A 14936-nucleotide genomic window follows, 5' to 3' on the forward strand; every position below is an offset into this window, starting at 1 on the left:
CCACTCTATTACTCTTGCCTGGAAAATCCCATGGACGGAGGTGCTAGGTAGGCTACAGTCCATGGGGTCACAAAGAGTCGGACACAACTGAGCAACTTCACTTTCACTAAAAATTAATTAAGCAAATCTTAGGCTTATGTCCAAAGACCAGTTACCTGCAAATGAGGTTCTGGGGCTCCCATTAGCGATTGCAATGACCTCGGGACTCAGTCTTTGCTTACCTGGCTGGTCTTTGGTTTCAATTCCCCAGCTGCCATTCAGATAATTGCAATTGTTTTATTTATGAATCTGAACACAGGTGACGCTATTATCCAACATGAACCTACATGTATTAACTGTTACAGTAATCACTGCCAGCTTCTATTAAATGCCTTTTTTGTCCCACTGTCATTATGTAGACATTGCCTCTTTAAAACTGGAATGTAATTGTTCTTGTCTCCATTTTACAGATAGGGAAACTGAGACTCAAAATTTCCATACCTGGCCAAAGGCACTCTGTGAAGAGTTCACTTCTCGTCAACACAAGACATGTTGAGTGTGGAATTTTGATTAAAGCTCTATAAACATTATCTAACTAAAGAGAATTAGAAATACTTTCCCAGTGTGTCAAACAGGCAGCTCTAGTAAAGACGCCTGGAGTGGTCTAGGCTGGGAGGAACGGGCAGATCATCTGCACTGCACACCTCCAGGGAGCGTCCTGAGTTGCGTTCAGTCTGGATGTAATCCCAAATGCACACACACTGCACAGACCGCTGGAAACGTGCCCCGAGATCGCAGCAGAGACGGGACGGTCCATAAACAGCAGCGAAAGCTCCGCAGAAAAGGTAAGACAGGAGAAGGCCAGGGTGTTTCCTTGGACAGGGATTTAAAATGAAGGTGATGTTTTCTGAAGCTACCTGCCTTTCTCTCTGCCGGGTGAAGAGAATATAATGCTATATATCAGACAATATTCTTTTTGGTTGAGATGGGTAGAGTTCTTTTAACCAGAGTGTCAAAATCCCTGTTGAGTTTTTAATTGCCTAATAAAGTGAGTTCTCCAAACACTCCACTCTATCTGAAAGCCTCAGACAAAGGTGATCCAAGCAAGTGACACGGTCTTTAGCCAGCACCCCTTTTTTTTCTAAGAATCTTTCCCAACACAAGCCCATGGGTTGGGACAGTTCCCCTAAGTCACGAGGAGGCCAGGAACTCTCCGCAGGCCACAGGGCTCCGCGGCTCTGAGAGGCCTCAGAGGATCCGCCAAGACGCCAACCTGAGTCTGGCTCTCCTTGGTCACCTGCCCGGACCGTGGCGGCGGGGAAGGCCATCGGGGAAGGCCATCTCGTCACTTCTCCGGGCTTTTCAGCCCACACACAGGGTAATTCTCAAACACAACCACTATCTGTTAGCTGCAGATAGAAAGAGAAACTAGTTAGAAAAATGTGATTCCCGCGCAGGAAAGTCAGAGCACAGAAGAGTTCAGAAGTGGGCGGGTGTATGTGTTTAAAAAAAAAAAAAAATGGGTGGGAACCCCATCAGCCAAGTCTGCAGAAAAAACTAAGTGAAGCCTGCCCATCTCCGGCCTGAGCCCCTCCCCGCGGCCCGAGCCGAGGAGTCTGACACAGGTGCCGCTTCCTCCGGCTGCTGAGGGTCAGGAGCGGCCGACCGCGACCCTTGCCACGGTCCGCCGGGCCGTGCCCCGCGCGGGTCAGCGATGAGCACGCCGCTGCCGCTGATCACGACCCAGCAAGGTGAGTACCCGCCGGGGACGGGGGGCGAGCCCGCACTGTGGCCAAGGCGCCCAGGGACTCTGGCTGGCCCGGCCTCCCGCTGGGCGAGGGACCCACGCGACCGCCTCACCGAACCTCGCGGGAAGCCGGGCGTCGCAGCGCCCTGGGCATCGGGCATCGCGGGGTCGGCGTCCCCCGAGCCTGGCGCGCGGGCTCCGCGCGCCCCGGGCCTGGAGAGGCCACCTCCGTCCCAGCGGCCATCCGCTGGCTTTCTGTTTCTTTGTGTGGTGGTGGGGAAGTGCCTGCGGCCAGAACTTTTCCCCTAAGAGAATGAAGAGGGAGAGACAGATCGGTAAGCAGCGCAGAGAGAAAGCACAACAACTTGTTTTCGGGGCTGCGCTGGCAGGAAGGCGGAGGCGCGTTCTGAGAAACTCGGAGTTAACTCTGCTAACTCCGACTCCTCTCCTCTCCCAGGCGGGAGGGAACCAGCCACACGCAGATGTTACAGGGATCGGCTCGGCTCGCCTTGACCGTTTGGACGGTTGCAATTCTCCAGAGCCTGTTTTCTTTCTTTTTAAAACCAGCACTTGCTTTCTTAAGGACAGGAAATCCCGCTGGGGTTCTTTGTGAATTTCAAAAAGCAATGTTCTGAAACGTTACTGGGCCTCCCCCAACCCCACCCTCTCCCCCACCGTTGGGCTTTTGCAATAAACATTAAATTTTCATTTAAAAAACAAGCAAACACACAAAAAACTGTTGATCACTCCTCCCTACCCTGGCTAGGTCTGATTCTTAGAAACTGTCAGAGGAGACTCTCTGAGTCTATAATGTAACACATTTAGTAGTTAACAGGGTCTTGGTTATGGGTACTGGAGACACACTCCATTTGTTTATGTCTTTTAAAAAAATGGCCGTGTGGCCTTAGGCAGCAAACTTGAGCCTGGCTGAGCACCGCTGGGCCGCCTCTCTGCGTACATGGCCATGTGTGTGCCCACGAGGTGAAGTGTCCGAGTTCCTCCCTGCCCGCTTCCGGACGTGTGTGCAGCTTATCACAGGAACCGGAGGCAAGCCGACATCCCTTGGCTGCGGTGTCATCACCCTTTGTGGGAATAAGAGGATAGTGTGCCTGTCTGGATTGTGAGTTGGTACACATCAGTGGCTCAGCATAGAGATGAACACATGTTCAGCGCTTGATAAATTCCAGCATCTTTATCATACTGAGAATCCATGAGCTCCTGTGAGTTCGTGTTGACCTTTGTGTGTGTGTCTGTGAGTGTGAGTCAGACACTAGTGAGTGTGTGTCTGTGTGAATCAGATACTATTTAGTGTGTATGTGTGTCTCAGGGGGCCAATTCAGGTACCAAGGAAGCGCAGGCCTAAATCCTTCCAGTCTGGAGAAGACGGGCATGCTCAGGGAGCCTTGCCCTCCCCCAACCCATCCACTCACCCTGCCCCTCTACAGCGGTTCTCCAGGATTCAGGTTTCAGACCGTGACCCGTGACGGATGACTGCAAACACTTCTCCTCCAGAACTGATGGAGATACAGCCCTTACTTGCATACAGTTCCAGATTACCCTTAGGATTTACTTTCTGGCAGGATCTCTGCCGTGGGAGAACCATGGGGCTCTATTTCTCACCACCGCTGCTAACTCAGGCAGGATGTGTCTATATCCTTCCTGTCTCAGTTTACATCGCTACCCCACCCCAAGAACCAGAGATTAGAACAAGAGGACCTGCTGCTTCCTCCCAGCCAGGCCTCCCCCACCCAACTGGGTGCATAAACCCAAGGGCCACAATTACTGTGGAGGGGTCATGTGCAGAAATCCAGTGCCTTGCCCCTGGTGGGGAGGGATCAGGCTCAGTGAGGAGATGGCCAGGTCCGGCAGCTTTATATAGAATGCGCTACCTCTGGCAGAAGCAGGGAGGATTGTGTTCAGTGCCAAATGACATTCCATCGAAGCTGTTGCTCAACCCCTCCAGATATCCGTGGCCTTTGGGAGTCACACGGCCTTGGCACAGTCCGCAAGTGCACCTTCCAAGGGTGCCCAGAGTTGGCCAGTTATCTCTGGGGACTTGCAGTGCCTCCAGGGAAATAGGAATGTGGGGTAAGAGGTGTCCTGCGTTTGCAGTGGGAGCTCACCACCCCATCTACCATGTGGAGAGAGAGGCCCTTCACCAGCAAGGAGAAGCTGGCAAGTCAAGTCAGTCTGCCCCGTTGAGTGGCAGGTAGATAGTCCATCAAAGGCCCGTCTGAGACCCCAACCTAAACACCTTCCAAAGGGTGAGCAAACACAACAGGCACTCTTTAGCACAAGTTACAAACAAAACAAGAAAATTTAAACAATGTTTGAAGAGTTCATAATAGAAAAGGATACTTTCTTCCCACCTCCAGGGCAGGAACTTTATAGATTTATGAGAAACCTGCTAGAAGTATTGTACATCTATACAATTACTTTTTCATTTACAAAATGAAACATGTATTCTACTTCATCTTTTTTTTTTTCATAAGACCATGTTTTACAGAGTATACTTTATCACCATATATAGATCCATCCTTCTTGGGGCTGCATAGTATGAATATGAATGGGTTATTTAACCAATTCCTCCAAAAATGGACATTTGGGTTGTGTACAGTCTTTGATTTCTTTTTTTAACCAGACACTGTGCTGCCATGACAACCCTTGTAAGTAGGGTTTCATATACATGTGTTTATATACATTTAGGATACTTTCCCTCAGAATTTAATTTGGACTAAAAGTATATACGTGTAAAATGTTTTTAGATACTGAAAAAATGCCCTTCAAAAGGTCACGTGACTTTCTAACACTTTCCGACAGCCAATGAAAATGGTGTTTCCCCGCGTCCTCACTCTCTCTGTGTGGTTTTTATCTTGGCCAATCTGATGTGTAACCCATGTTGTCACTTTTGAATGTGCCTCTGTAATTACACGTGCTTTTGCACTTCTGTAAGATACTGTGTTTCTTTTGCTGAGAAGTACCTTGTATGGCCTTTGCCCACTTCTAGCAGGTTCCCTACCCCCAATGAGGAAATATGCCCCAGAAGTTAAATGAAGTGTCCTGTCTCTCATGGTGAGTGAGAGGGTGGACCTGAGCCCCACAAGTGCTGTGCTGGGGAGTCAGACTTGACTGGATACCGTCCCCAACACTTACTGACTTTCAGGAGATGCAGGAGACCTTGGAGCTTCAGTTTTCTCACCTGTCACTGGGGATCACAACAGCTACTTCTTGGGAATCATGTGATGAACGAGAGAATGAGGGTCTGGCGCCGTGCCCAGTGATGCGGTATTGGCAGGTGTTGTTGTTAACAGAATTTAGCAAACCTGGCCTGCAGGTGCTGATCATCTCCAGAGTCTCCCTAGCAGAGAGCAGTGAGTTTGCTTTTGATAACGGAACAGAAGCAATGTCAGAACCTATATGCCTGGGCCCATGGTCCAGCCTTGCCTGGGTCACGCCTGCACTGCCTGGCCTCACAGGCATGCTCCTCCCTGCTGTGCAGGTGAAACACTGGAGGCTGGGGGTGATGATCCTCAGGGCCCCCAGGGCCCCAGGGCACAGCCAGGCTGTGGACACAGGCTATGAGACTCCAGAGCCAACAGAGGCTGACCTGAGGGGGGCACTAGGGTGCACATGGGCCTGCTGCCCGTGTGTGCCTGCTGCCTGTGTGTGCCAAGCAGGGCCTTCTGCCTCCCACAGGCCATGAGGACCATGCCCAGGAAACCAGGACTGTGCCTTTGCACAGATGCTCAGAACCTGCCGACCACACCTTAGCTTTTCGGCCAGGCCTGTGGTCCAGCCTTAGTCCACCATTGCTTGCCATCACCCCGACTCTGTGGTCGGGCCTGACCCACACTGGGCCAGCTGCTGCCCTCCACAGCCAGCTTGGGCCATCCCCTAGGGTCCTTCCTCCTGCCTGGACCACCCTGTCCCTCCAGCTACACCCTCACACCTTCCTGCTTCGGGCCTCCAGGCTCTCTGGGTACTGCCCCCCATACACACACCTATACCTGCTGGTCAGTTAAGGCCTCCCTGGGCCCTCCTGACACTAGAAAAACACTCACTGGGGCCCTGAGGACGCTTTGCAGCCTGAGGAATTTCTGGGTCTGTCACATTTTCAGGAATTCTGACTTCCAAGAAACTCTGTGACCCCAACTCTCCCCTACCACTTGGGGCCTAGCTCAGAAAAGTGCTCAGCCAACAACTCAGACACGAACAGGTGACTGCACAGACCACCCAAGGGCCAACACTTCCTGGGCCCATGTCCATTCGAAGGGCCAAAAGCACCTTTTAATATCATTTGCTCAATAGGTCCTAATCCAGAACTTGGGTATCAGTAAATAATACATTGCAATGGACAGAAAGTCAAACCAAAACCAATTCTAAGAACATGCAAATGGGCCCCAGGCACCACCACAGAGCTCTTCCGCTCTGCATTCACTGATTGGTATTTCATTTTTGCCTCCTCTGTTACCCCGTCTGCCCTCCCCATCTCTGCTCAGGGTTTCCTTCAGAGCATTACATAATCTGAACTTCTGTGGGAACACCACTTCCTGCCCTTCATCATTATAAACTTTAATCTGGGTACATCCTTCCAGAACAAATGTTAGTGTGCAAAATCTTAGCCAAGGGCAGATACAGTCAAGGGTCAGTTCTCTCTCTCAGGCCAGCGGGAGCATGAGCTCAAGACGCTGGGCTCCCCCACAGGCTGAACCTCACACGACTCCCGTCACCCTCCCTCCTGCCACCGGAGAGCCTGTGTGCTCATTCCCTGTGGTCAGAGACAGCCACTGGCCTGCCTCGCCTGGTGATCTGTATCAGAGCATCACTGGCTGCCCATCTTCCTGCTCTGAAGCCCCGCCCTTCCTTTTGGCCCAACATCTTCTCCAGCTCTCATTCCTGACTCTTTAGGATTGATAAATTGCTCAAGGCTCAGTGTGGAGAAGGAAATGGCAACCTACTCCAATATTCTTGCCTGGAGAATCCCATCGACAGAGGAGCCTGACAGGCTACAGTCCATGGGGTCACAAGAGTTGGACATGACTTAGCAACTAAACAGTGTGGATAACTCTGCGAGTTAAAAACCCTAGGAGTAGGGGCCCAGCCATTGAAAGCACCCCCGCCCCCCCCCCCCAATATGGTGAGATCCACCATCTGGAGTTTGACCAGGTGCCCATAGTAAATATCAGACAAAAGTCATCTTGAGGTTCCAGCAGGAAGGAGGGGATAAGTGCACCTGTTCTTAACAAGGTCTGGCCTCAGGGAAACTTAACCAGAGCCTGGTCTGATGTGATACTGTCAGAGCTGAACTGACCTAGAGGAAGGGAAATTCCCACCTCCAGCCCATGCGAGCCTCCTGTGCCCACCTGCAAGGACAGAAACACACCGAGGGACACTTGGGAAGTTCACAGTCCAGAGAGATGGGCTCTCTAAAGGGCAGACCTCATTAGACCATAGGGTGCTCCCCTTTGCCTGCCCTTCACCACCCCATCACAATAGGTCATTTTACCCAGTATATCACATCTGGCTGCCAAGAAAAATTACAAGACATACAAGAAGACGAAACACACAATTTGAAGATATAGAGCCAGCATCAGAACCAGACAGAGAGGTGGAAATTATCACACTGGGAATTTAAAACGACTGTGACGAGTAACTCTTTATGACACTTTTATTATAGTCTCTCTTGTATCTGCCACACCTCCCTTCTTTATCGCCAAAGCGTTGTGGCTGGTATACCCTGCTGCTCAGTGGACGCACCTGTGACCCTTGCTGGGTCTCCGAGGAAAGGAGGCTTGAATTTGGGGCCTTTGGGAGGAACATGCTCTGGACAAGGATGCTCCATCACCTCACTGCACACCTGGTGTAGGTGTTTTATCTCCACTGTGATGGACTGGCTGGCACGTCACTTGCAGGGAGCACAGCTGGGGCCCCCACCCCCCTTCTCCCTCATACAATGCACACTTTTATGAGAGTTCACGTATGCAGCTACCAGCTGACCCTGGGCCCCGGCACACCCCCTTGAGCCCTGGAATGGAGAGTCTTCTTGTTTACTTGTAGCTGTGGACACATATTTCAGCCGTGTCTTACAGTGAAGGGGATTGTGGTTTGCCAGATCAAAACTAGATAAATCGTCCTATCTGCCCTTTGTGCAGGGTTCCTATCTGTGACCTCTGTGTTCACTGGACAGCAGAGTCCCCGGCTGTGAAAGGTCCTTTCTCTTGGGATGCTCACCATACACACGGCCGTTAGCAAGGAGGGAGTTCAAGCTCAGGCCCCTCTGCGGTACCTTGTGAAGCCATTTAGTGCAAATACACTTGGCCTCCGTTGTCTAGTGACCAGGAGGCTAGAGAGCAGCTTTAGAGTCAGGCTTTGGGTTTGAACGTGGATGGGCTCTGACCTGACTGCGGCCGTTTGTTCTCAGCTCGTGGGTGAAGCTCCTGACACAAAGCCTGGTTTGCGTTTATCACTGTCCCTGCCCGCGTGCTCTGCCGTCTGTGCTCAGCGAGTTCTGGCTCACTCTCCGCTGTCCGGCTCCTCTCCTTGTCTCCTCATTGGCCGCTGAAAATAATACCAAAGGCAGGAGGCAAAGTCTGCCCGGGTCCTAGGGCCCTAGACGAAGCCCTCAGGCCCAGCACAGAAGTCACCTTGGCAGTGGCTCTGGGACACCGCGCCCTTCTGTGCTGGGACAGCTTCGTCCCAGGGCTCTGTTCTCCCACTACGTATCACGGAGTGAGCAAGGTGGGGCAGACTGCATGTGTTCTCCCCCACCAGCTGTGACTCTGAACCACCCTTTCACCCTCTGCGGCTTAGTCTTCTTAGCTAGCATCCAAGGAGAACAACCCGTGCTCCCTCAGCTTCACCGCCCACTTAACAATAAGAGTCTTGGCTGTCTTGAGGAAGAGTAGGCTCCTTAAAATCATACAGGAGTGAATGGATGGAGGGGTGGATGGACAAGATGGGTGGGTGGATGGAAGAAGAGAGGGAAGGATGCATGGGTGGGTGGAGGGATGGGGAGATGTGAAGGGCCAACCAGTGTAAACAGTCTGATCTACACTGAGAGCGCTGCCAGCCCCGTATTCACCTGCACCTTCCCTGTCCTGAGTTAGCCCGGCCCCTCGGTGGCCTCCAGTGGCCTCTAGCTCAGCCCGATGCCTTGCCCTCCCAGCACTCCTGAGCACCCCAACCTGTGTGCACACGGGGCTCCCTCCCTCCCGCCTGGCCTGCAGCTGCTAAGCCCTTAGTGTCTGTCCCTCGATGTTGCCACTGGGTGGGTGCGGAGCTGGTGGCCCCGCTCTCCTGGGCCCCCTTCTCCCACTCCCGGCCTCCGACCCGTGCCTGCGCTCCTGCGAGGAAGCTGGGTCTTCTCTCCTTTGGTTGTGCCCTGGGATTGATTTGTCATTTGAATAACTTTACTTCAGCTTCTTCCAAAGGTCTCAATTTAGAGAATTCAGTTCAGCTTTGGTTGAAAATCCGGAGTTGTCTTTTTAATTTCTAAAATCTCTTTTTTCCCTCTTTTCCACAAATTCTATAAACTGTCCTGACCAACTGTCTCCCTGACTCAGAGCATAAAAAATTGGCTGCACTCTGCTTAAGTTATCTCATTTCACCCTCTAGCAGCCCTCCGGTGAGTATTTTATCTCCGTTTTGCATGTGATGATACAGAAGCTCAAGAGGCAACGTGAGTTGCCGAGAGCCACCAGCCCTCGCTCAGGCACAGTAGGTGTTTCTACAAGGGACTCAGCCAGGGCCACCTCGCACATTTGGCACAGCACTTAGCGCTTTTAGAGAACCACAGAAAAAGGTGTTTCTTTTACAATCAAAAGGGGAAAGTGAACTTTAAAGACTAAACCTTGTATTTGTCTTTACATCAATGTCCCCTCTAAAATATGATTGTTAACATGGGGGGTGGGGAGAAAGGACCCAGGAAGGCAGAGCACCTAGGCCCACAGAGGCCCCCTGGCTCAGCCCATCCAGGCCCCAGGGCCTGTTACCCACTGGTCCCTGCCCAGTGACCGCAACCCTGACCCTCTGCAGGGCTTCCACGTCAGATCCCCCACTCTCCTGCTCCCCAGCAGTCCTGCCCACCCCAACAAAGGCAGGGCTCCTGGGCTGGGCAGCTGCAGTGGCTCCCCCATGCCTGCTGTTTGCCTGTACCCTGGGAGATTGCCAGAATCAAAAGGAAATGCTTGAGGATACCCAGAATACTCCCTTTAAAAAAAAAAATAAAACTTTGGCGTTGCAAAAAAAATTTTATTTCCTTAATCAGGGATCGAACCCGTGCCCCCTGCAGTGAAAACCCAGCGTCCTAACCACTGGACTATCAGGGAAGCCCTATCTCTATTTCTGTATTTCTCTTATCCTCTTGCCTTTTTCAGCCATGAATTTAGGCTGTTGTTCTTTACATCAAAGTTTAAAAGTTCTGCCCTGTTTCACTGCGAAAGAAGCAATTTGTGTTCATTGTACAATTATATGTAAAAAATCAAGAAGGAAGTGGGAAGAGTCTCTAGAGCAGAGGTGGCTTTCAGATACCTACGGGGTAGCCAGGTGACGGGAGGAAGGCAGTTCACGACGAGACCAGACAGAGATAAAGACGGAGGACCTCGGTGTACGGAGGCCATCCAGGGAAGGGCCCGGGGCAGCACGCACAGCCCGCTGGGCTCACCGTGGCCACTGGACGGTGGGTCTCAGCGCAGGCGCAGAGGCCCGGTGGGCGTGCAGCTGGCCGCGCCCAGGGAGGGCACGCAGGGTACCCTGTTCAGCCCGAAGATGTTACCCGGCCGTTGTTTTTCAGCCGCTCAGCCGTGTCCGACTCTTTGTCACCCCGTGGACTGCTGCACGTCAGGCTTCCCTGTCCTTCACCATCTCCCCAGATGTAGATTTTATTAATTCCAGCTTAGAAACATGGAAACTGAGGTTCAAACGGACTATTCCCCCAGGGCCTCACCGGGCATCACTGGCGCTGCCGGCCGCCAGCTCGGTGTATCCATCCGCCTCTGGGATGTGGCAGACGCATGCTGGGGCGGGGTTGGGTGTTGCCCATGGCCCTGGCAGTCCAGTGGTGTGCTCATCTCCCTGTGTCCCTGAGTTTACTCTCCTGCCTTGGAAGGAAAGGCCTTTCTTTTTCCACCCCGTGTGGGGCCACTTGTGCTGGCTTTGCCCGCCTCCGCGAGCCCCCACCTGGCAGCCGAGCAGCTGCTGATGAAATGCTCCTTGTGGCCTGCGAGGGCTGGGCTGTGACCGTTGTACCAGCTGAGGCCAACCCACACACAGGTCCTACTCTTCCTCAGGGAGGCAGTGGGCAGCTGCCTCTCAGGGTCACCACAAGGGCACCCAGAGAGAATAATGCCCCCACCAATTCCTGGCCAATTCCTGGAATGCCTCCACCACAGACCCACCCCTGCGTCGGCAGACTTGTCTTTTGTTGAAATATCACCAGCGTGGGACCATTCCTACACTACGTGTTCTTCTTTGCTAGGCACTCCCAAATCTATTTCCTTTCTTCATTCAGGAGTCACTACTTTTTGTTTATCCATTCTGTGTATAGAAGCCTACATATGCTTACCTGAACTTCCCACTCCATCTTCCCTGCATCCCTCTCGCCCTTGCAACCGCAGTCTGTTCTCCTGTTGTATAGCACAGAGAACTATATTCAATATCTTATGGTAAACTAGAATGAAAAAGAATATTTTAAAAGGGATGCATATATATGTATAACTGAATTACTTTGCTATAACAGCTGTAATTAACACAACATTGTAATCAACTATACTTCAATTTAAAAAAATAAAGAAAAAAAGGAGGCACTACTTGCCTTCTCTGGTAGGTGAATAAAGCGAAGCTCAGAAATGTTGGGAGGGTTACACAACCAGAGGTAGTATGTGGAGCAAGTTGGGGGTACGTATCTCTGATTCCCTTGGGAATGCACTGTTTTTCCACAGAAATTCACTCATCAGGTTCTTAAGTGGGGACAGGATGATGTAATGACTTTGAGGAACTGATGCTGGGACTATAGAGTCACCAAAAGGAATGAAGTCTACCCATCCTTGAATCTCCAAAAGCAATGACTTCCCACCCGGGGTCCCCACCCCCCAAAAACACACACATTAAAAAATAATGTCAGAGCAACAAATCTCCATTGCAATTATTTTCAGGAGAAATGACATTTCTACAAAATAAATTCTGAGATGAAGTCTGGAAATATGAAAGAGGTAAAAAGCCCATCTGTATAGTGGCGCTGCAGCCTGGCGTCTCCACGCCTGGACCCCGTTGTGATTGTCACTGTCAAGTTATGGCTGGACACCGAGGGCCCCGGTCACCTGGTTTCCAGTCTCCTGGCTGGGGTGTCCCAGAATGGCCACCTGAGGTCTCATTACTATTTGTTGTTAGTGATGATGTTTTGGGGCTTTTGGAGGATCCTTCCATATTAGACATTTTCATCACATGAAGCCATAAAATGCTCTCACTGTGGTTAAATTGAGGAGGGCATGGCAACTCATTCCAGTAATCTTGCCTGGAGAATCCCACGGACAGAGGAGCCTCGCAGGCTGCAGTCTGGGGTCGCAGAGAATCGGACACGACTGAAGCGACTTGGCATGCGTGAACATACGTGGTTAAATTATTTGCCTACAGCCAGACTGCAGCATACACCCAGCTCCATAAGAAAGGTTCTTATCAAACTCGAGACTCCATGAAGAAAATCTGAAAAGTTAGAAACTATTCTGTCTGCCAAAAATTTTGTTCAGGTTTTTAAACCCAAATGAAATTTTTGGCCAACCCAAAAGATGGGTGATTCCATTAGGGAAGCAATTTATCCTCAAATGTTTAGTAGTGACCATGTACATCCCTGGTTCATCAACAGAAACTTGAGACTTCTATGTATCCACCCTGCCCTAGGGATGTAAGAGGAGATAAAGTCTAAGACAAGATCATTGTCCTCAGAGAATCCTTGGGCTTCTTGGGCCACACATCATGACAGGAATAAAAAGCATCCAGCCCCCTTACTGAGACATTTCTCAGCAACTGAATTCAGGTTCCAGATTGAATCACCTGTGGCTTCTTGTGATTCTTCATAGCTGAATAGATATCTAGCAATTTAAAGACTAACTTAACTTCTTAAATATAAATTGCTATCTAAAATTAGTTAACATTGATAGCTAATATTAAATTATGGTGTATTTCTCCTTAACTTGACATAGGTTTATCTTGTTGAATTAAGATTTTGTCCTTGAAGAACTTGTCAATGCACAGCCTAAAAGTTTAGAATTATGTTTTATTTGGTGGATAAATCTGAGGACTTAAACCCAAGATGCAGCCTCTCAGATAGCTCTGAAAGACTGCTCCAAAGAGGCAAAGGGAAAGCCAGGATATATAGAAGGTTTTGCAACAAAAGACCACGTAGTTGGAACATCAAGTAATCAAAAGATTACTGTTTATCAAAGAAAACTAGACATCTTAAGTTAATGAATTCAGCACTTTTCTGTGTCTGGGAAGATGCAAGAATCTAGGTTCACTGCAATAATTTCTTTGATGTGCAGCTAGGCTATGGGGGGCCAGGAGCCTGTGCTTTCTCATCCAGGGTCTCAGAGGGGTGGCGCGCAGCAGGGCGCTAGATGGCAGGTGTCCGGCTTCCACCCTAAGTTCCCTCGGGGCTGACTGTCTGAGTGACTATGATGAGATGGCTTGATGGCTGCAACATCCTTTGCTTACTGATGTGGCAGGCAATATTTTAGTTCACAGACCAAGGTTCATTGTTGAGAATGTTCTAACTCAGGGAATGACTGAAGTTAAGACAAGTTGAAAGAATGTTCAAATACAGAAAATAGTGCAAGTGTATGGGGTACCTGCTGTGAGTGTGGATGATCTGATGTGTCACACGTGCTGAGCAAATGTTGGTTCAAAGTCTTCTTTCCTTGTCACCCTCCTTCTCTGTGAGATGGGTCTGTGGATGGTGCCCCCTTCCCCTGGATGTAGGACAGGCTGTGAGTGGCAGGGCTGTGATTTGAACCCAGGTGCTCCCACCCCAAGGCCATCTTTTCAACCCTGCTCAGTATCACTGTTTGTATGTGTAGACAGTGGAAAGTTTCAAAAGAGAACAAAATTCTCTTTCACAGGAGTGAAAGAAGGTTGGTTCCAATGGGCTTTTTAGCTACGCTTATTTATATCAGGCTTTGGTCGCTACTCCTAGGTCATTTCCTATTTAAGAATCTTGGAGCTTCTGAAAAGATCTTCTGGAACATGCTATTTTTAAAGAACACATTCGAGTGAAATGACATTTGTCACTCACTGAAAAGGCACATAATGCTAGAGAAAGTCAGAATACATCTTTGAAGACATTGCAGTCAATGACAGATGAAACCCATGGTTTTCCTCCGAAGCTCAGACGCCCTGTGAGGCGTGTTTCCGGGCTGTTTGTTTCCTGAGGCTTTGGTCTCTGGCCGACTGTTCACTGTCCTCTGTTCCTTTGGTAAGAGCCACAGGGTCACACCACCCAGAGGCACGATTATCCTGGTTCCCGCCCTCTCTGCCCTGAGGCTCTAGAAACAGAGTGTTGACTGTCTGCACAGATAAAAGGTTGACTGCTCGCTGCCCTGCTTTCTGCCTGGGGTCTCCAGGGCTCTTTGAGCTCCCTTGAGTGGGGCCTCCTCTAAGAAGAAATGAACAGAGGATGGTCGTTCTCCTTGACCTTAGTTCCTGGTGTCTCCCGAGCCAACCAGCTCCACTCGGGGACCCTTGTACAAATGCTTCCCAGACCTCCCCAGGCCTCCCTGGAGCAAGCCTTTGGTGTAGCCAGGCTGTGGCCACTTGAATAAGCGCTTTGTTCTGGTCTGGGACCTGCCATCTCAGGACTCAAGATTCCCTGGAAGGGCCCTCTGTGATGAGGCCTCTCTAATCAGTGCAACTGGCCAGGGGAGGTGCACAGACCCCAGTCAGAGAGGGCCGGCCATAGCCTTCACTGCAGAGATGGTCTTGAACCTGTGCAAGGTTTAAATCAGAGGTGGGACCTGCCACTCCCATACCATCTCATCAGCCACTGTCTTAACCCCACCAGTAACCAGCGTAGGTGAACTTGAGTTGGTGACTCGGCCTCTGTGGCCTCCACTGCCCCGGTGCCTGCATCCCGTCACACTCATGGAGTGTTCAGGACACAGCGAGCCGTGGGTGCAGCCAGACTCTGAAATCTGTGCAAAGTGGCCACAGCAGTGGATGGCGT

General features: G+C 50.7%; 1 protein-coding gene across 1 annotated transcript in view; it reads left to right on the plus strand.

The window, feature by feature from the left end:
• The first annotated feature begins 1452 nt into the window (after positions 1–1452).
• Positions 1453–14936, plus strand: part of GYPC (glycophorin C (Gerbich blood group)) — a 45147-nt gene continuing 31663 nt past the window's right edge. Inside the window, exon 1 of the mRNA XM_043894449.1 lies at positions 1453–1730. Coding sequence (XP_043750384.1) covers positions 1694–1730 — 37 coding nt within the window. The 5' untranslated portion in view covers positions 1453–1693. The remainder of the gene's footprint in view (positions 1731–14936) is intronic.

The sequence above is a fragment of the Cervus elaphus genome, chromosome 33, assembly GCF_910594005.1.
Source record: "Cervus elaphus chromosome 33, mCerEla1.1, whole genome shotgun sequence".
Taxonomy (NCBI): Eukaryota; Metazoa; Chordata; class Mammalia; order Artiodactyla; family Cervidae; genus Cervus; species Cervus elaphus.